At 36.1% G+C, this 22,833-nt stretch overlaps 1 protein-coding gene across 1 annotated transcript in view; it reads left to right on the plus strand.

Annotated features, from left to right (window-relative positions):
• The window catches only part of LOC136043178 (nucleoporin Nup43-like), an 83,367-nt gene extending 61,410 nt beyond the window's left edge, over positions 1 to 21,957 (plus strand). Inside the window, exons 5-8 of the mRNA XM_065728110.1 lie at positions 6,430 to 6,581; positions 7,648 to 7,786; positions 12,425 to 12,547; positions 21,737 to 21,957. Of these exons, the coding sequence (XP_065584182.1) occupies positions 6,430 to 6,581; positions 7,648 to 7,786; positions 12,425 to 12,547; positions 21,737 to 21,903 (581 nt within the window). The 3' untranslated portion in view covers positions 21,904 to 21,957. The remainder of the gene's footprint in view (positions 1 to 6,429; positions 6,582 to 7,647; positions 7,787 to 12,424; positions 12,548 to 21,736) is intronic.
• Positions 21,958 to 22,833: the final 876 nt, after the last annotated feature.

The following is a 22,833-nucleotide window of genomic DNA, read 5'->3' on the forward strand; positions in this document are numbered from 1 at the left end:
TCAGAAGGAAAACAACTTAATAAGAGATAGTTTCAGTAAAAATAAACCGTCATCTTTTACTTGCATTACATGAGTACCCATGAGCTGATATATGAAACCACTATAATCAAAAGTATTTCTCCTGAACGGAATGCTGGGAATTTTTGTATTTTCCCTCTGAACGGATACTTTTTTTGGTTTTTCATTATAATTTTTTTTAGGAGTGATTGTTTTTATCAAGTTGTCACTTTGAAAAAAATTTAATTTTCTAGAGTTATGAAGATAACTTCGAAGACCACACTGCCTTTCCATGACGAAAGTAAAACAGTTCAAAATAGGGATGATACCTTTTTATTGACAGTGAAATATAAAATTATTTAACTGGATATTTCGAACACATATACAGTGTTCATCATCAGCAGTAAAACTAAAAGACATGAATAAAAATAAACAAAATTTATACCTAATAAACTAATTACATATAGTTTATTGCTCTTATTTTTTTTTAAATTAAAAAGTTTTTTAGAAAATCTTAATTTTTGGGGAGGGGATTTAAAATTTACAATAGAATTAGAAGAGGATAATAAACTTCCTTTTCTGGACGTCCTTCTTTTAAAAAATGAAAATAGTCTGGATTTTAAGATTTACAGAAAACCTACTAACAATAACAGATTTTTGTCGTTTTTCTCCGGTCATGCTCGCCAAGTAAAAATTGGTTTAATCATATCTTTAAATCACCGCATTTTTAGAATTTGTTCTCCAAAATTCATTGAGGAGGAATTATTGTTGTTAAAAGAGATTTTAATAAGTAACCATTATCCGGGTTGGTTAATTGACCAGACTTTTTCGAAAAGAAGGAAAAATTTTTTTGAATGTTCTGACGATATTCTGGAAACAACAGAAAAGAAAGATATTTTTTGTTCTCTACCATATGTTCCAGGTTTGAGTGAAAAACTTAAAAATAATTTTACAAAATAATGGTTTAAAGGTAGCTTTAAGAGGTAGTAATATTTTGGCTAGTTTTTTAAATTCTGGAAAGGATCGGACTTCCGTAGAGCAACAAAGTGGGGTTTATAAAATTCCATGTATTTGTGGAAGCTCTTATGTGGGACGTACTAACCAGAATTTAAAAACGAGATTGCTACAACATCATAATTCCATTTCATCGTCTTTAAAGCAAAATACCAAACCTGAAGATTTCACGTCGGCCCTCTCGGAGCATATCTTTAATTTTCCAAATCATTTTATTTTGTTTGAAAATGTTTCTTTGATTTCTAGGGACCAAGGTTTAAAGCAAACTTTCAGGGAAACAATTGAAATTAAAAAAATTCTATTCAAGAATAATTCCATAAACAGAGATACTGGTGAATTTGGATTGAACTCAATTTATGATAATTTACTGAGGTCAAATAAAGTAAATATCACCTCACCTAAGAGCTATGACCTCTGTCCACGTAATATGTCAGTTAATTCTAATGAACCGGAACCGAAAAGGTCAAAGAGATTTGCCTCGGCTGTTGCATTGAAAAAAATAAGAGCAATAAACTATATGTAATTAGTTTATTAGGTATAAATTTTGTTTATTTTTATTCATGTCTTTTAGTTTTACTGCTGATGATGAACACTGTATATGTGTTCGAAATATCCAGTTAAATAATTTTATATTTCACTGTCAATAAAAAGGTATCATCCCTATTTTGAACTGTTTTACTTTCGTCAGAGTTATGAAGTATAAAGGCGTCGAATATATTGGCATGCGATCTTATTGAAAATTCCTTTATTAGATACATCATATCAGAGAACCCTACCATAGAGGTTTCAAGCCTCAATCTTCAAAATGTGTTATGATGTATCTAATAAAGGATTTTCAATAAGATCGCATGCTTTCTCGGGGGTGTTTCCCCTTTTTTCAAAAATCCGGCAAGCCTTCTCAGATTTTTGGTTTTGGGTGGGTAACAATAAATTGAAAGAATTTCATATATTTAGAATCACCTAAAAAGCTTATACTGCCAGTGTAGCAATTGTCAATATAATTCCATTTTTAGTTTTGGTGAATATTGCTCAAAGTCACTTTTTACTTCTAGTTTTTTTTTATCACAAGCTATTTGATAAGATTCTCTGATGACGAAGTTTTTTTTGAACCTGTTCATTTTATTTAGTTGAATAGGACAATAAAAACAAAGAGGGTCAATTTGATACCTGGGTAGTAAGTTTAAATTTTGTTTTTCTTTCGCTATTCTATTTTTTTTTAATTTCTGAATATATAAGGGATTGAAGTTCGAGGGGGGGGGGCAATTGTTCTGTTTTTAAAGAGGTACATTTTATATGGCCGTTATAAAATTAAAACGTGATATCTATGCAGGCAGGATGATTTTTGAGTATCTCTACTCCTTCTGTAAACTATTCTAAGGCGTAGACAATTGCTTAAAGACAAGTCTACATCTGTTATAACCTACCGAAGTAATAAATCTTTCTGTAATTTTGGTTCGAGTTTGATTTTCTTTTAAGATTAAATGCACAATAATTAAATAGATTATTGATGAAATTAATTGATCCCTCAACCAGGAATTCTTGTGATTTAAAATTTACTGTATTTGTTCATTTTCCATGAAATTTAATTGCTGTTTTTATTTGAAAGTTTTTTTTCTGGAATTATTAAAAAATAAACTTATTCCTACCAAAAAATTTCCTGAAATATATTCACTGTCACCCAAACACCACTGATATTTTGGCATTTGCCCCCCCCCCTGAAAAATTTTCTGCCGGTGCCCTTGACCAGTTTTCTTCTTTTCTAAACAAATGAATAAAATCTCAAACTTTTCTATCTTCACCTCCAATAGTTACGACCCTTCACGACTCTAACACTTACATAGTCTACACTTAAGCGTTTTTATGGCACTTGGTATTAACCGGTTAATTCGGAAAAATAGAAAAATGAAGTATTTTTAACTTACGAACGGTTGATCAGATCTTAATGAAATTTGATGGTTGGAAGGATATCGTGTCTCAGAGCTCTCATTTTAAATCCCGACCGGATCCAGTGACATTGGGAGGTGGGTGGGAGGGGGAAACCTAAAATCTTGGAAAACACTTAGAGTCGAGGGATCGGGATGAAACATGGTGGGAAAAATAATCACAAGTCCTAGATACATGATTGACATAACCGGAACGGATCCGCTCTCTTTGGGGTAGCTGGGGGAGGGGTGTTAATTCTGAAAAAAAAGAGGTATTTTAAACTTATGAACGGGTGATCGGATCTCAATGAAATTTGATATTTAGAAGGATATCGTGTCTCAAAGCTCTTATTTTAAATCCCAACCGGATCTGGTGACATTGGGGGAGTTTGGGGGGACCTAAAATCATGGAAAACGCTTAGAGTGAAGGGATCGGGACGAAACTTGGTGGGAAAAATAAGCAGAAGTCTTAGATATGTGACTGAAATAATGGGAACGGATCCGATCTATTGAGGGGGAAGGGTTGATTCTGAAAAATTAGGAAAAATGACGTATTTTTAACTTACGAAGGAGTGATTGGACCTTCATGAAACTTCATATTTAGAAGGACCTCGTAAGTTAAAAATCTTATTGTAAATCTCAACCGGATCCAGCGTCCACCTCGTAACTCAGATCTCTTATTGTAAATCTCAACCGGATCCAGCGTCATTGGGGGACAGTTGGGGGGGCGGAAGTCTTTGAAAATACTTAAAGCAGAGAGATCACGATGAAACTGGATGGGAAGAATAAAAACAAGTCTAAGATACGTGACTGACATTACCGGACCGGATCCGCTCTCTTTGGTGGAGTTGGGGGGGTGATTCGGAAAAATGAGTATTAAAAAATGAGTAAAAATGTATTTGTAGCTTACGAACGGGTGACCAGATCTTAATGAAATTTGATATTTAGAAGGATCTTGTGCTTTAAAGCTCTTATTTTAAATTCAGACCAGATCCTGTGACATTGGGTGGGAGTTGGAGGGGGAAACCAGAATTCTTAGAAGATGTGAAAATTGGGGTATTTTTATCTTACGAATAGGTGATCGGATCTTAATGAAACTTGATATATAGAAGGATCTTATGTCTCAGATGCTCAATTTTCGACTCGAATTGAATCCGGGGACATAGGGGGTTGGAGGAGGGAAACAGAAATCTTGGAAAACACTTATAGTGCTGAGATCGGGATGAAACTTGATGGGAAGAATCAACACAAATTCTAGTTACGTGATTGACATAATTGGAAAAGATCCGTTCTCTTGGGAGGGGCGGGGAGGGTGTGTGTGTGTGTTAATTGGGAAGAATTAGAAAAATTGAGGTATTTTTGACTTAAGAACGGGTGACCGGATCTTAATGAAATTTGATATTTAGAAGGAATCCATGTCCAGAGCTCTTATTTCAAATCGCGACCAGATCTATTGACATTGGGAGGAGTTGAAGGGGGAAATCGGAAATCTTGGAAAACACTTAGAGTGGAGGAATCGGGATGAAGCTTGGTGGATAGAATAAGCAAATATCCTTGATACGTGATTGACGTAACCGTACTGGATTTGCTCTCTTTGGGGAGTTGGGGGAGGGGTTCAGTGCTTTGGAGAGTTTGGTGCTTCTGGACGTGCTAAGACGATGCAAATTGGTAGGCGTGTCGGGGAGCTGCACAAATTGACTTGATAAAGTCGTCACAAGTGCCATATTAGCTCTTAACTCTTGTTTAATTTTAATTATCTATCGTAATAGCCATGTATACACAGTGATTGGATTCTTAGAATCGGTATCGGAACATTTTTCAGTTAAGAGAGGGAGGGTAACTAAAGCCAGATAAAAATTAGTTTTTAGGTCATTATTGGTAACAGTTAAGGTTTGGGACTATTAAAGCAAGCACTGAAAAATTCTAAACACTAGTTTGAAACCATAATAAATACTTACTTATCTCATTTCTAGTGTTGCATTGCTTCACTTTACCAACCCCCTCCCCCTGATGGATAAATATTTAGCCCACTTTATATATTTCCATATTTTATATATCATGTTTTACAAAAAAAAGTGAATCCAAACTTTTTTCCTAAGGGAACGCTGCTCAAGCAGCGAAAAGGTGCATTTCTATTTTAAAATAGAATGGGAATGCATAAAATGGGTTGTTTCTTTGCTCATTAGAGGGGAGGAGTGGGATAAAGTGAAACAATGTGCCTTTAGAATTTAAATAAGTAAGCATTTATGGTTGTTCTAAAGCAGTTTTTGGTTGTTTTTTTTTCTTCGTAAAGTAATCTCAAGGCCTGAGCCATTACACAATATTTTTCCTGGAGAATATAATTCCAATCCATTGCAAGGGGGTTGAAACGAAATGAAACTGCTGATATTTCAATCAGAGAAACAAAATATTCCCTTCTTAATTGTTCTGCTGATTACGTATTACGCATATATAACGTTTAATCCTTCCAAATTGTCATTTCGCAACGATGTGCATAAGAAATATCTAGGTAAAAAAGGGGATTATGGGAATATTCCTTATGCCAATTTTTTTTGGGCTAAATACATTCTAAGACCGCCCTGTCTATACATGATGTACGGCAAACAGAAAAAAAAGTATAATTACAAAAAAATAATGAGAAAACGAGGGTGATATCAACCAGTGGACAGAAAAGAAGCGAAAAGGACAAAAGTAGAGGACCTCCGCCAAGCTGTCTTCAGTGCTGAAAAAAAACTTGTTTTTTAAAATTATATTCAAGCAGAGCAGAAGAAATAATCTTTTTGGTTCTGGGTTTCAGTTCTGGATTAACTTCTTTTGTGTTACAGACTAGCCTACACTGTGTAGCAGTAACTGAAGGAAACTTCAGTGATGAAAAGGTCAAGGTCCGACCGGTGAGATCCAGGTCAAGTCAGTAAGGAAAAAAGCAATGTTAAGAAATCTATAGAAATTGTATCATCATAAAGCGTTCATATTTTGTTTCGAATTATTGTTAAGGGGAAATCTTTTTCAATATAAAGAAAAACAAAGAAGTTAAAGACACCTAAGGCGCTCAAAAAAAAATTTTCACTTTGGACAATAGCGAATGCGAAAATACATGGTAAGCATTACTATTCAAAAAAATATTTTTTGTTTTCGAAACAGCATGGTCGCTTGGGTGTGTTCACTTGACAAATAGTACCATCCGCAGTCGGAACACAGCTTAAAAACGCTCCATTCATTGTTTCTTCTCTGAATTCTCTCTTCTTTAGACCAAGCGGTTGATTCTATGTTTCTAAATAACAAAGCTTGTGTTTTTTCTCTCTTTCTATTCTTTATTCCAGGTTTTTTTTGATATTGTATCAATAAATAAGTAAATTTGTGTTTTGGATATGTTTGTGTTAATTATTTCAGGTTTTGCTGAACTTGTTGTGGATAAATTAATCCTAATCCTTTACTGACAAGAAACCCTTTTTGTTTAATGTGCCTGTTTTGTATTGCTTATTGCTTTCCTTTTTAGTTTCATCGGATCTATGCTCAATTTCTTGCATCATCGCTGCTGGGGAATCCACAGTACTCACTGGAAACAGTCGAGGATTGATGAATATTTGGGATGTTCGGTCAACTGATGGGAAAGCCGTTGAAACTTTTATGCTTATGGACCAGGAAGAAGTAAGATTATCGTAGGAAATTTACAAAATGATTGCAGGCTTTATACATATTCAAAGATATTATATTTTGTTCTTTTTGTTGTTGTTTTTTAACTTATCATCTGCCTGTTTTTATTGTAAGCAATTTGTGACTCTACTACCAGGAATATTAACAACTTGCTCTCCTATTAACTTCCAATTCCATTTACATCCTTATTTTTTGCCTCTTTCCACGCCAACTGGGGCAACCTCTTTTTCTTTTTTTTTGTCCCAGATGAATGACCACCTGAGACTGGAGCGGTTGCACCCACTCCCCCTTTACTCCATTATATTTAAAACTGTAATCTTAAATTTTTCCCATGGAGCTCTTATCTCCGTTAAATTCCTTCTTTTAAGCCTTTCTCACACCATTTGGGTACGACCTGCTTTTTATTTGGCCCCAGACGGATGGCTAAAAAGCACGATTCTCGGCAGACTATCGTGCTTCAACCGTAAAACGTGACCTAGTCATCTTAAGAAGAAATATTTTATTTTTCCTTCCTTTTCTATCAAAGAAAGCGAAACGGAAAGACAAAGCAGACATTTTGGCAAGGACCTCCTCCATGTCGTCCTCATTGCTCAACCCACAAAAAAAATCTTTGAAGCGAATTCTATCCGGACAGAGGCAACTCTAACAATTTTTGTTAGAGTTTACTTCAAAAGGTTTGGGTTGTATCTTTTTTTGCATTTTTGTGTGTGTGTGTGTGTGTGCTGAGCAATTGAGGACGGCTTGAAGGAGGTACTTGCCCAAATTTGGATCGCTTTTTTCCAACTGGCTGGAAACTATCCTCGTTTCTTACTTCTTTTTTTTTATATGTTCGTCGTTTTTATCAAAGGTCATAAAGCCAGTGTGGTCATAGAACGTATTTTCGTATTTAAACCATAACCGAGGAAAAAATTAAAATAAATTCAACTTTGAGAAATCTAGTCTTGCTGGCAGAAGATTGTGAAGTTTGCTTCGTTTCATCGAGAATTTCAGATCAAATCTAGAAAATTAATGCCGCGAACCCAAATTGTTAATTGATTTTTGAGGAAGGCTATTTTTGTAGGTCAATGCAACATGTATCGGCAGACATCCTACACAAGGTCATGTGATTATTGTTGGTCATAGAGATGGCTCGTTATCTGTGTGGGATTTACGTAAACTTGACACTCCAGAGGCAGTATTAGCTGGTGACGATACTGCAGGTATTTCATGAATTTACTTGCTTTATTTTTCATGTCGAATGTAACTACGGAATTTTTTTCACACGGTTTTTAGGGAGGGGGTGGGATAAGCAAACTGTTGTGGTAGAAATATACAGAGGTGCCCAAAATATGGCTTGCATAGGAGTCAAAAACAGTAACTTATCATTAGGAATGATTTTACTAGTAAATATTTCTAAAAATGCTAACATGAAAATATGAGAAACAGTGTTGAAACACATCCACAAATTTATGTTTTGTAGCTAAGCCTGACTTAACTTTCTTGGCGCTAAATTGTTTTATTATAGGCAGCGCAATGCCGTCGCCTAAGTCAAGAGCGATATGGCTTCAATATATATTTTTTCTTTTCTCTAGATCTTTTCCTATGGAAGGAGCTGTTGTAGTAACTTCGGAGAGGCTCATTCGATTGAAAATTAAAACTTCTAAGCCCCTTTTTAAGAGTCAGATTTGATAGGAGGGAGACAAGCCCCCTTTCGCCATTTTTGCTGCCCTCCCCGCCCAGAAAATCAGATCAAAATTTTGAGATAGCCATTTTGTTCAAAACAATTGAAAGTTCCAAAAACTATGCTTCTGAGGGTGATATACCACCCCTCGCCACAGCCCCTGGCAAGGATCGTAAGTCATGCAAGTTGCCAATTTTTTTTGTATATGTGGTTTGTTATTGGTAAGGGGTGCATGTTTGATCCTGGGTCTTCAAAAGAGCTAAGGGTATGAAGGTGAAGCTTTCAGAGAATGTTTAAGGGGATATTGAGTTAAATAAAAGAAACAGTATGTGCAGGTATGCTGTCAAAAGGTCGGCTCATAGATACTTCAGGGACAGCTGAAGGCATTAAGTTGAAACCTTCACGCCTAGTACTACTACTGCTACCACCTCTACTGCTACTACTACTATTATTATTGAACTAAATCAAGGTAATTAAGTGCATTCAGGTTGTCAATTTGGCATAAATGCAATATCTCAGGAACAGAATAGGGTATTAAGTTGAAAACTGCAGGGAAAATTAATTTGGATGTAAAACTAAATCAAAAGGTGTTGTATTCAACGAGATGGTTTGACTAATTCAGTTTATTTAGAAGCCAACCGATCTGCAATAAAAATGACACACATAAACATCAAGCAAAGCATTACAGGCGGCGCAAGGTAAGCACAAAAGGTAATAACAAAAACAAACGATAAGCATACAACAAAAGGTACTACGTGCATACGGGTTCTCAAAAGAGAGTTTCAGCAATATCTCAGGAACGGCTAAGGCTATTAAATTAAGACTTTTAAATCTACCGCAACAACAACTACTACTACTGCTGCTACTACTACTACAATTGAAATGACTTGAAAGAGTTTAAGTGCATCCAGGTTGTCAAAATGGCATAGATATAATATTTCAGAAACAGAATAGGGCATTAAGTTGAAACTTTCAGGGAAAGTTTAGGGGGATGTAAAACTAAAGCAAAAGGCACTATATATATTCAGATCGTCCAAAGGGCGTCTTTCCAATATCCCAAGGATAGCTAAGGGTATTACGTTGGAACCTTCACGGCGTGTTTTTGGGGATGTTAAACTAAATCTAAAGACACTATGTATATCCCTGGAATGGAAGAGGATATTATTGTTAAAGTTCAGGGAATGTTGAGGTTGATGTTGAACTGAATCAAAACAAACTACATGCACGCAGGCTGCCAAAGAGGCGTACTATCAATATCTCAGGAACGGCTTACGGTACTAATTTGAAACTAACGAGACTAATGCTACGACTACTACGTGACTGCGACTAATTGCGACTGCAGTAGCGACTATTGCGACTAGGAACACATGTGACTGCGACTAATTAAGACTGTCAGAGTGACTATTTGTCTTTGCAACTACAACTACTAGTGTCTGCAACTGCGACTACCTTTAACTTTGACCGTATCTTCTTGCGACTACTACTATTAATATTACTGCTACCTCTACTGCTAATATTGAACTAAATCAAAAGAGTTTAAGCGCTTTAAGACTGTCAAAATGGCATAGATGCAATATCTAGGAATGGAATAGTTTGTTAAATTGAATGTCTCTGGGAAAGTTGAGTGGGGTATAAAACTAAATCCAAAGGCACTTGTGTGTATGTAGATCTTAATAACGGTGTCTATGAAATATCCAAGAGAAATCTAATAGTATTACGTTGGAACTTTCAGAGCATGCTGTTAAGGATTTTAAACTAATCGTAAGAGACTATGGGTGTCCAAGTTTTTCCAACCGGCATATCTGTGATATCTCAGAAACGGCCACGGGTGCTAAGTTGAAACTTTCAGGTCACATTGAAAATTTTTTAATTACATCGAACACACTATATGCATTCAAGGTTGTCAACAGGGTATACCTGCGTCGTCTCAGGACTTGCTAAGGGAATGAAGATGAAACTTTCAGGGCATATTTAGGGGATGGTCGTATCAATCCTTGTCTTTACTACAAGTTGTAACATGATGGGTGTCAGAATTTCTCAAGCCCTATAGAACCCCAAAGATTTTGCAGATTTTCAGCCCAGTTTTTTTTATAATATTCCCCGTCTCCATCCATCCAAAGCACCATAGTACAACTATCATTAAAATTTGTTATAAAATTTGATCCTAAATATAAATACTAAGCCATAATCTTGATTTTAAAGAAGAAAAACCAAAAAAAAAGATTTTAAAACGCTCTTTTATTAACAAATAAAAAGACTATGTCAATTAAAACCGAACGGAGATTATTAAACAAAAAAAAACAGATCTTTCACAAAAAAGTGTTTTAAAGAAAAGTGAAAAGATACACTAAATCAAAGATGAGCAGAAATAAAGTCAAGTAATAATTATTCATTTTTTTCCTATAGAGGGACTTCACATGGAAGGGACGATCGTATAAACTTCGGAGGGGGCTCATTCATTTGGAAACCAGAAGTTCTAGTGCTGTTTTGAAGAATGAAACGTAATCGAAGGGCAACCAGCTACCGCACCCCCCCCCCCCCCATACACACTCTTTTCCCACAAATTTGTGGGATAAAGATTTTTTTATAGCTATTTTGTTCAGAATAGTCCAAAGGTCAAATAACTATAACTCCTGGGACGACAGAACCCCCACAGCCTGCAGGGCAAAAGCTGTAAGTTATGCAAGTTGTCCGTTGTTGACATATAAGGTTTTTGTGGAAGGGTTGGTCTTATAAAGTTAGGAGGACGCTGATTCGATTGGAAATTTGAAAGTTTTAGTTCCCTTGTTTAGAGCCAATAGTGATTGAAGGGCAACCAGTTCCCCTCCCAGGTCTTTGTTTGCCAAAATGCATCCAATCAAAATTTTGAGATAAGGTTTTTATATAAGGAGTGGCCGTATAAACTTTGGAGGGGGCTCATTCGATTAGAAGCCGAAAGTTCTAGTACCATTTTAAAAAGTCAAAAGTGATCGAAGGACAACCTTACATGCTCTTTTTCCCAAAATGTATTAGATCAAAATTTTTAGTTAGGGATTATCTTCAAAAGAGTCCAAAGATCAAATATTTATGTCTCCAGGGTTGACCCCCCTCCCTCCGCATCTGAGGCAAGTTCTATAAGTCATGAAAGTTGCCCATTGTTAATAAGGGTATTTATTGGAAAAGAGGGTATGTGTGATCCTGGGTCTCCATTTTAAAAAGTCAAAAGTGATCGAAGGACAGCCTTACATGCCCCTTTTCCCAAAATGTATTAGATCAAAATTTTTACATAGCAATTATCTTCAAAAGAGTCCAAAGATCAAATATTTATGTCTCCAGGGTTGACCCCCCCCCCTCCGCATCAGAGGCAAGTTCTATAAGTCATGCAAGTTGCCCATTGTTAATAAGGATATTTATTGGAAAAGAGGGTATGTGTGATCCTGGGTCTCCAGAAAGGTTTAGTGTATAAGGATGAAATTGAAGGAAATATGTAGACGGATGTCGAACACAGTAAAAATACACTATGTGCTTGCTGACTGTGAAGGGGGAATATCAGCAATATCTAAAGAACGACTTAGGGTATAACAGTCATAGCAAATATAAAGACAGCAGGTACTATTATAAATGAATAAATGGACGACTAAAATGAAATTGAATATTCAACTTGAACTTAAAACAAACAAAAATCACTACAAAAGGTAGTTTGAGTACTAACCCCATCCCCAAACCGTAAAAGTCTAAAGCCTACTTCGTCATTTGCGCTTAACTAAAAATGAATTATATGAAAAATATTTTCTTTTATATTTACAATATTGAAAAATAAAAACTACAGTGAAATAAAATCTTGAATGTCGGGGCTTTTAAAAATATTTTATGCAAGCAGATTCATATGACATCGGTATAAGTCAGACCTAGACATAGGCATTGGAAACAAATTGACAAAACTTTGTTTCTACAATAGCCCTTTCTAAGATTTGACTATAAATATTACCTTGCTACCTAAAAATATTAAAGAAATGTTGCAGAGTATAGATATGGGTTAACCGAAACCTTATGGGGCTCACCACTGAAGGGTTTTTCGAGGGAAGAGAAGTTTGAGAGAAACACAAAAGTGTATTTTGGTTAAGAGCACCCAAATTTTTTAGGGATGCAATTCGAATCAATTCTAAGGAGAAATCAAACATGTTACTTTTATTTACAGTCAATGAACTTCATTTCAATGAAAATTATCCCAACCATCTTGTAACTTGCACAGAAGGGGGTGACTTGTGGCATTGGGATGTTTCTGCAGCTGGTGGAAGACACACTGGTGTCTCATTTCAAGGTAAGTTGTCAAATTTCATATATTTGTATCTGTTGACCCAATAATGTTGTGTTGGATATTAATAACTCAGGTTATATCTATTAGCAACTTCTTAAAGTTAGACTAAGATTAAGTTCAAGCTATTTTTCCGTTCTGAATGAAACTGAAGAAATAATGAGATAAAACAAATATGGAGGTATAAAAATCGACAATTCTAATTTTTGGCAAATAATTTTATTTTATTTAATTTATTTCACTTAACTTTCTTTTAGGTTGTAAACTATGGTAATCTCCCCCAATGTCAACATTTCATTTTTGATATGAACACTACTAAAATTAGCTTTTGATTTAAACATATTTTTTTTTCTCAGATTTTATTTTTCAGTTTGTATCCGTGTGGAAAGCTTAAACTTTTTCTATTTAAGCTTTGTGATTTCGAAGATTATTCAAATTGTAGCTTATATTTTGGCGCATAAAGGAAAGTAAATGTAGATTACAAACCTGTTGTAAAACACTCGGCACATGGAAGCTATGTGGAATGGAGAAATTTCTGTAGACAGTGATTAAGTAGATACTAAGTGAATATTTTGATTATATGACCGTCTTTAGGGAAATAGAAGGAAAAAAATAATCTAACTTACTCAAAAATCTCTTTGATAATAATAAAGACGAGCTAAAAATCAATATTTTAACCTTAGCTTCCTCACTTCAAAAAAGTTCAGTTATCTAGACAAATTTTATGTACATTAAAAAATGTAGATTGTAGGCTATTTCAAGTTATGCCGATCTCTAACGGCTGAATGGTATAGTGCTCTATATCGCCAATATATTGAATATTGGCCAATTCACCAATCTATTGAAAGCATGTTAATTGAGTCTCGGGTATTGCCTCCTGCTAAGAATCTTTTCATACTGAAGACATATGTATACCGGAAGTGCTAATCCGCAGAAACTAACATGATTGGCTTTTCACAAGAAGCGTGGCTAAAAAGTGTTTTCAGCTGGGGAGCAAGAAAGTTTGAGGATCGTGGGTTTATCTTTCGATGTGTTTTCCGGCATAATTTGGCATCTTTAGAATAGTAGCAGATTTTGCTACCTTACCAAATAGGCAGTCTTGATAGCTGATAGTAATGCTAAGATAGTTTTGTAACAAATAAACTTGAAATCCCTGGCTACGAGAAGAAAAAGTATTTGTACGAAAAAAAAAAAAAAAAAAAAAAAAAAAAAAAAGTGCTTCAGCTCAAATTACTAAAACTCAAATAGACTATTTCTTTTGAGCCTTAATTGATAACGGTTGGCAATTTACTTTTTTATTTTGCTCTATGGTTATAAATAATCATTTATTACGGTTTCGTTTGATATTTATGTATGTTAATTACAACAATAATTACACAAGAAACCCGATACCATTGCTGCTTTAAAATGGAACACCATGGGTGACTATTAATTTGTTTATTATAAGCTTCAATTCACCTATCGATGGCAACATTAGGGTCAATGATGCAGTATCTTTTAGTGCGGGATTTGCTTAGCATGACCTTAATAATTAAAATATTAATTAGTTGAATTTGTGTAACCAAATTAATCCTGAAATATCGTAATATCAACTCCTAAATGCGGTAAGTCACTCCCATTTACTACTCGCTATCTCTTTGATAAGCTTTCTCTTGGCCAGAAAAATCAAGTCAGAATTATAGATACATAAAAACAAGGAATTGGAATAGTTCCCCAAACAAAAGGGGGGATATCCATGAGATAGTATAGATTTATATTTAGTTTAGATGTAAGATATGTGCTATTGGTCAAGTGAGGGGTCACATCTTTTAAAAAATCATATACATTTGGTGGCACATATCACGGTTAATCTGAGGGGATGTGGCGTAGTGGGAAGCATTCCAAGTGTAACCTGTTGTACACCAACAGGGCCATAATGGGCAACTTGTCTGAGTTTAGTTATTCTACCTAAAAAATTCCTGGGTATTTAGCTAAGAATAAAAATTTGCTGTTTCTCGTTATTGTATTTTCTCATTTATTAATTTGAGTACAAATTGTTTAAGTTAAAATTAGAATAATTATAATAAAAAATTGACAATAACGTAATTAAAGCTGCGTTCCTTTCTCAAAGTTGTGCCCTTTCTTTTATTATTCTGAATAAATAATTTCCTTTTGCTAGAATTAGCCTAGTATAAAATGAAAAGAACTTAACAAAAAAAAAAAAAAAAAAAAAAAAAAAAAAAAAAAAAAAAAAAAAAAAAAAAAAAAAAACGACAAGAAAAGTAAATTGTCATCATTCAAAAGAAGCAATGTTGCAATATATACGAAGACTTTTGAGGAGAATTAAAAATAAAAAACGATTTTTGGGTTTTTCGACTGTCGATAATGACGGTTGTTTGAAGAAACGAGTTCTTTCAGGGTTTCAAGACATGACAGGACACTCGGTATACTCCAAACGTTGTACATGGTCACAAAATTGTTGGCAATGACCTAGTGTACAAATTGTCGTGGGACAACATGGACCAAACTTTAATTACTATATTGGTTATTAACAAAAACTGGCATTATGGCTTTCATATATATACATATATATATATATATATATATATATATATATATATATACATATATATATATATATATATATATATATATATATATATATATATATATATATATATATATATATATATATATGGCTTCGCGCCACACCAACACCTAGTTGGTGGGGGCGCTTCGCGCCCCCCAAGCCCCCCCGCGCGCGTAAGTCGTTACGTGCCATATTAGTTACGCGCCATTGTAGTTGTGTCACTGTGTCCCACCTGTGAATATATATATATATATATATATATATATATATATATATATATATATATATATATATATATATATATATATGTTTTTAACTACGTAAAACTTGCGAATATACAACATTCCTCGCTGTCCCATTGTCTGTGCATATAAATAGATTGTCAGGTTTACCGACTCTTGAACATGCAACATATATTTGTCCATGGGAAAACAATCCGTATTCAGATCTATACCGCATGTTTCTAATGATTGCCCTTGAGCTTTGTTGATGGTGATTGCTAATCGAATATTCCCTGTGTCCCCGTCGTCATTTATATATCCCCCCCTGTGCCCTTCCGGCGTCCCCGCTGTAGTTGTGTCCCTGTGTCCCGGTCGTCATTTATATTCCCTGTGTCCCGGTCGTCATTTGTGTTCCGGTGTCTCGGTCTGTAATTTCTCTTTGAGTGTCCCGGTCGTCATTTATATACCCTGTGTCCCGGTCGTCATTTGTGTCCCGGTGTCCCGGTCTGTAATTTCTCTTTGAGTGTCCCGGTCGTCATTTATATTCCTTGTGTCCCGGTGTCCCGGTCGTCATTTGTGTCCCGGTGTCCCAGTCTCTAACGTCATAAAGTCTTCAATGGCTCTGGTGGTGCAGCCAGTTGAGGAAGTTCAACTTTTCCTGAGGCGCAAAATATCCCCATTGTTTCTCCATTAAATTTCAAGGCCTTGCAATAGGGACACATTTTAGACATAGTCCCGATTTGAACACATCTACTCAAGGTATCATCGACTGGGCTGTACCTGAATGCCAGGCGATAATTTTGACGTTGCTCTTGTGACTCCTCGACCCACTTTCTTTTGGAATTATCTCTTTGAGCCGCAAGCCTGTTTTCACGTTGTTTTTGTGATGAGCCGCAAGTCTGTTTTCACGTTGTTCTTGTGATTCCTCGGCATGATTTTTTTCGGTAATTTCTCTTTGAGCCTCAAGCCTGTTTTCACGTTGTTCTTGTGATTCCTCAGCACGCTTTCTTTTGGTATTATCTCTTTGAGCCGCGAGCTTGTGTTCACGTTGTTCTTGTGATTCCTCGGCAAGATTTTTTTGGTAATTTCTCTTTGAGACGCAAGCCTGTTTTCACGTTGTTCTTGTGATTCCTCGGCTGTTTCTTCTGCCATTGTAGGATTTATACATATAACTAGTGGCTAATTTTTATTCCCCTTCACATATCCGAATAAAACCAAAATTGGAACGTGATCAACTAGGAAACGTTGAAAAGTGTCACAAATGGGAAAAAGTTAGAAGCAACCCCCACAAAAAAAACATCGTCTTGTTGTTTATTTCCTATAGACAGCATGCTTTTTTTGTTAGAGAAGGAAATTAATTTTGTTTTGCGAAAAAAAAAATTAAGCCAGTAAAAAGAACCAAACATCATTAGAAATTTGTGCGTCGTTAAACACCGCGAGACGCGCGCACCTGTGAATAATTTTGTTCTATTGTTTATTAAAGGAATTTTAGCCAACTCCTTTGGAATTCCTGGAAAAAGTGTTAAATGATAGAAATTAAACCAACTTAGGTAAATGAGAAAATCATTATCTAAATTGTTTGAGTTCATTTTCTTTTGGTATTTTAAAGTCAAAGCCCTGGAATAGCCCTTGGCTTTGTATGTTCACAAGGATATTTCAAATAATTTTATATTTCTCCTGAAGAAGAAGCAATCCAGAACTAATCAGAGGCAATCCTATAGCATTGCCTATAGTAAAGGCTGTAAGGCTTCAATATTTTATTATTCTTTTTCCATAGGCACTTCATATGGAAGGGGTGGCTGTATAAACTTGGCAGGTGGCTCATCTGATTTGAAATCGTAAGTTCTAGTGACATTTTCAAGAGTGAAAAGTGATCAGAGGACAACTACCCCCCCCCCACACGCTCTGTTTTCTCCAAATGCATCCAATAAAAACTTTGAGATAGCCATTTTCTTCAAAATCGCTTGTTCAAGATCACGTAACAATGCCCCCGGGATTAGCACAACCCCCAGAGCCCGCGGGTAAGCATTGTAAGTAATGTCCCGGGGTTATATAAGGTTTTTACGGTAGGCGTGGTCGTATAAACTTAGGAGTAAACTCATTTAATTGGAAATTGAAAGTTTTCTACCCTTTTTAAGAGTCAACAGTAATGGGAGGGCAACTATCCCCCCCACGCCATCTTTTCCCCGAATGTACCCGATCAAAACCTTGGGATAGCCATTTGGTTCAAAATAGTCTAAAGATCAGATAACAAAACTCAGGGGTCAACACAACCCCCGTAGAGCCCTGGGTCCAGTGGTGTAAGTTATGCCCCGGGGGTATATAAGTTTTTATGGCAATTGGTAATAGTGGCCGCCATTTCTGTCCGTCTGTCGATCTGTCTGTCCCGGTTTTACTAGTTTGGGCTTTTCCAAATAAGCTGGGACGATGAAATTTGGCAGGCGTATCAGGGACCAGACCAGATTAAATTAGAAATAGTCTTTCTCCGATTTGATCATCTGGGGGGGTGGAGGGGCGGTTAATTAGAAAAAATGAGGTATTTCTAACGTGTGAACGGGTGATTGGATCTTAATGAAATTTAATATTTAGAAGGATATTGTGTGTCAGAGCTCTTTTTTAAAATCTCTACCGAACCCGGTAACATTGGGGGGAGTTGGAGGGGGAAACCTGAAACCTTGGAAAACGCTTAGAGTGGAGAAATCGGGATGAAACTTAGCGGGAAAAACATCACAAGTCCTAGATACGTGATTGACATAACTGGAGCAGATCTGCTCTCTTTGGGGGAGTTAGGGAAGGGGGGTTAATTCGGAAAAAATGGAAAAAATTAGGTATTTTTAATTTACGAACGATTGATCAGATCTTAATGAAATTTGATGTTTAGAAGGATCTCCTAACTCAGACCTCTTATTTTAAATCCCAACCGGATCCAGTTTCATTGGGGGGAGTTGGGGAGAAGAGGTGTAAATCTTGGAAAACGCTCAGAGTGGAGAGATCGGGATGAAACTTGGTGGGAAGAATAAGCACAAGTACTAGGTACGTGATTGACATAACTAGACTGAGGTCGTTCTCTTTGGGGGAGTTGGGGGGCCTAATTCGGTAATCCAGAAAAATTAGAAAAATGTGGTATTTTTAACTTACAAACGGGTAATTGGATCTTAATGAAATTTGATATTTAGAAGGACCTCGCGTCTCAGGGCTCTTATTCTAAATCCTGACCGGATCCGGTGACATTGGGGGGATTTGGAGGAAGAAACCGAAAATCTTGGAAAACGCTTAGAGTGGAGAGATCGTGATGATACTTTGTGGGAAGAATAAGCACAAGTCTTAGATACGTGGTTGACATAACCAGACCGGATTGGCTCTCTTTGGGGGAGTCGGGGGGAGGATAATTCTGACAAATTAGAAAAAATGATAAATTTTTAACTTAGGAATGGTTGATCAGATCTTAATGAAGTTTGATATTTAGAAGGACCTCGTGTCTTAGAGCTCTTATTTTAAGTCCCGACCGGATGCGGTGACGTTGGGAGGAGTTGGAGGGGAAAACCGAGAAACGCTTAGAGTGTAGAGATCGGGATGAAATTTGGTGAGAAGAATAAGCACGTTCTAGATACGTTATTGACATGACTTGGTTGGATCTGCTCTCTTTGGGGGAGTTGGGGGGATTTGCTAGTTTGGGCACTTCCAGATAATCTGGGACGATGAAAGTTGGCAGGCGTATTCAGGGACTAGATTAAATTAGAAATAGTATCTTCCCTGATTCGACCGTCTGGGGGGGAGTGAGTGAACAAGATAGTTGATAAGAATTTTATTTGCCAATAAAACAAATGATTGTTCTTCTTAAGTATGGCTTGTGGCATAGGGGTATCATTCTTGCTTAGGGTTAGAGAGGTCTCAAGTTCAAATCCCGGACCACCCTTATTTTTACATGAAGAAAATCTGAAAGTGATAAGTGATCATTATAGCGATCGCTGATAGTTGGCGGGCTTATCAGGGACCCAACCAGATTACATTAGAAATAGTCGCTTTCCCGATTTGGCCATCTGGGGGGGGGGAAGGACGGTTAATTCGAAGATTTTAGAGAAAATGAGGTATTTTTAACTTACGAACGGGTCATCGAATCTTAATGAAATTTGATATTTAGAAGGACCTCATGTCTCAGAGCTCTTATCTTAAATCCCGACCGGATCCGGTGACATTGGGAGGAGTTGGAGGGGAAACCGGAATCTTGAAAAACATGTAGAGTTGAGAGATCGTAATGAAACCTGGTGGGAAGAAGTTCTTGGCTCTTCCGAACTCGTCACAAGTGCCATATGAGTTCTTGGCTCTTGTTTATGTAAGGGGTGGTCGTATAAATTTCTTGAGGAAACTCACTTGACTGGAAATTGAAAGTTCTAGCTCCCCTGTGAAGAGTCAAAAGTGATCGGAGGGCAAATAGCCTCTCCCCCCCCCGCGATTTTTTTTATGCATCTGATTGAAATTTTGAGATAGCCATTTTGTTCAATATAGTCCAAAGATCATATAATAATGCCTACGGAGTTGACACAACCCCAAGAGCGCGGGATAAGAATTGTAAGTTTTGCCCGAGAGTGTATAAGGTTTTTATAAGAGGGGTAGTCGGATAAAATTTGGAGGAAGATAATTTTTGATTGGAAACTGAATGTTCTACCCTCCTTTTTAAGTGTCAACAGTAATATTAGGGCAACTAGCCCCTCCCCACGCCTTCTTTTCCCCAAATGCATCCGATCGAAATTTTAACAGCAATTTTTTCCTCGTCCAAAGATCATATAAAAATGCCTCCAGGGTTGACAGAACCCCCAGAGCCCGGGGGTTAGGATTTACTTATGTCCGAGGGCATATAAGGTTTTTATGGAAGGAGTAGTAGCATAAACTTTGAAGGAGGCTCATTTGATTGTAATTCTAGTTCCCTTTTAAGAGTCAAAAGTGACCAGAGGACAACTATCCCCCCTCCACACCTTTTCCCCCCCAAATTTATCCGATCAAAATTTCTAGATAGCCATTTTGTTCAAAATTGTCCAAAGATCATATAAGAATGCTTACGAGATTGACACGACCCCCCCCCCCCGAGCCAAGGGGCAACGGTTGTAAATTATAGCCCGGGGTATATAAGGTTATAATGCAAGGGGTGTCAGAATAGTTCAAAAATAATATAAAAATGCCTCCGGGGTTGACACGAACCCTAAGAGCCCGGGGCCAAGGGTTGTAAGTTATGCAAGCTTTCGATTGTTAACATATAAGGTTCTTATGGAAGAGTTAGTCGTATAGACTTCGGAAAAGACTCATTCGATTTGAACTCCAAGTAAATATTTACCTTATCAAGAGTTTAGAGTGATAGGATGACAACTATCCCCTCCCACTGCCCTTTTTTTTACAAATGTTTTCGATCAAAATTTTGAGATAGCTATTTTGTTCAAAATAGTCCAAACGTCACTTAACTATGGTCTCAGGTTTAAACCCCTCCCCCATCCCTCTGGGCAAGGGCTGTAAGTTATGCTGATTAACTTATAGCCCTTATATATTAACTAGTTAACATATAAGGTTTTTATGGAAGGAGCTCATTTGATCAGAAATCTAAAGCCTACTGCGTCATTGGCGCTTTACTGAAGACTATATGTGTCATGGAAAGAACTACTAAAATTAAACTGAATATTTGATGTATAAAGATGTTAATTGCTGAAAGCTCATCAATTCAAGATTTTATTTGACTGTAATTTCGTTTGTTGTAATTTGTGTGTTTTAATTTCATTTGTTGTAATAAGTACAAAATGAAATATTTGTAATATAAATCGTTCTCAGTAACGCGCCAATGATGCAGTAGGCTTTGACTTTTACAGTTAGGAGAGGGGGCACAGAAATTCTTGTTTGTGGTTACTTTTGTTCGTTTTAAACTTGATTTGCATATTCAGTTTAAGTTTTATTCGTTTTAAATTTGTTTATTCATTTATGCTAGTACCTTTTGTATATTTGTTTGCTATGATTTTTATTTAGTTTCTGTTTGTTTTTGGTTTCATTTATTCTTTAATGGTCATTTCTGTTCGTTTTAGGCTTGAATTATTATAGGAATTCATTCCTGCTAAACTTCAGTTTAATATGGCCTTGACTTTTCTTTGAAAACTTCTTTTTCGGAAAGATATTTTTTAATTAATTAATAAAAACTAGAAAATTATGGTGTTGAGCAGTTTTTTATTATTATTTTTTTTTTCAGAAGTTAAATTGGAGAAAATCCATTCTGAAATGTAGTTGCACATATACTTTAAGCTCAAAAAGATAAGAAGAACAATTTGCAATAATGTATAACGTTTTCCAGTTGAAATAAAAAAAAATATTCTCCTGGCTGTTCGTAATGAAATTATCGTATCTTTCTGACTGATTCCCTTATTATTGTAGAGCATGAAGTTACACCTTGGCTTCAGGTTTCTACTGAGAATTTTAGCGTACAAGAGCTGCTACCCAATATCATTCTGGGTATTAATTCTCTATCGATAGCTGGCAGTCGAGTCATTTGCGGTACAGATGATGAAGCCATCTACATAGTTGATAATATAAAATTTTGAACTATTTTACATTTTGCTGGTAATTTTTTCTTTAAAATGTTTTCTTCGGCCTTATATATACACAGAATATTTCTAGTTGACTGTGATGGGTTTTGACACAATGCTCCGGTCTCCTGGGGGGGGGTGTCTTCTCTGACTCTGTTAATTGTGTATCCTATGGTAAGGGGTAATAATATTACGTTAGAATATTCATGTGCATAAATGTGATTTTTGAGTGTCTGTAAAAAAAAAAAAAAAATCGACATCGAAAGTCTTTATTTCAGGTATACTTTTCCTTAAGCCCCCCCCCCCCCTCTTAAAGTAAGAACTTTTTATCCTCTGATTTTAGTGTTGCCCTTGCTGGTGGATGAAATCCCCAAGTTTCCAAAAACATAATAAAACAGTCTGAACTTACTTTAAATTGTATGTTATTTTTAGTGGCGAGTGGTGAGGAACAATTTTTTATAGCGATTCCAAAAATGTGGGTTTTTTTTAACTTTACTCTCGCCAATTTATAATAAGCTAATGTGTCAAATGACGAACATTTTGCCATACAAAATTTACCCTCGGTGAGACTAGTTCTTGACCTCCTACAGACTAGGTAAGTAAATGCCACTGAGTTACAGTAAGTATTTGCACACTAGGAGGAAATCTTTTGGACGGCAGGTATAAAGAAAAACCGTCGCTTGCACTCTGTGATTATTAAAATTAAATAAAACAAACAAGTTTTTTTTAACTGCAAGTAAGGAGCGACATTAAAACTAAAAACGAACAGAAATTATTCCGTATAGTAAAGGGGTTGTCCCCTCCTCAACACCTCGCTCTTTACGCTAAAGTTTGACTCTTTGTCACAACTCTACTTTTTAAAATCCCTCGTCAATACCTCGCTCTTTACATTAAAGATTGTCTTCATCCCAATGAATCACATGACCTCTGAATCACAAAGGCCGT

The sequence above is a fragment of the Artemia franciscana genome, chromosome 2, assembly GCF_032884065.1.
Source record: "Artemia franciscana chromosome 2, ASM3288406v1, whole genome shotgun sequence".
In the NCBI taxonomy this organism is placed as follows: domain Eukaryota; kingdom Metazoa; phylum Arthropoda; class Branchiopoda; order Anostraca; family Artemiidae; genus Artemia; species Artemia franciscana.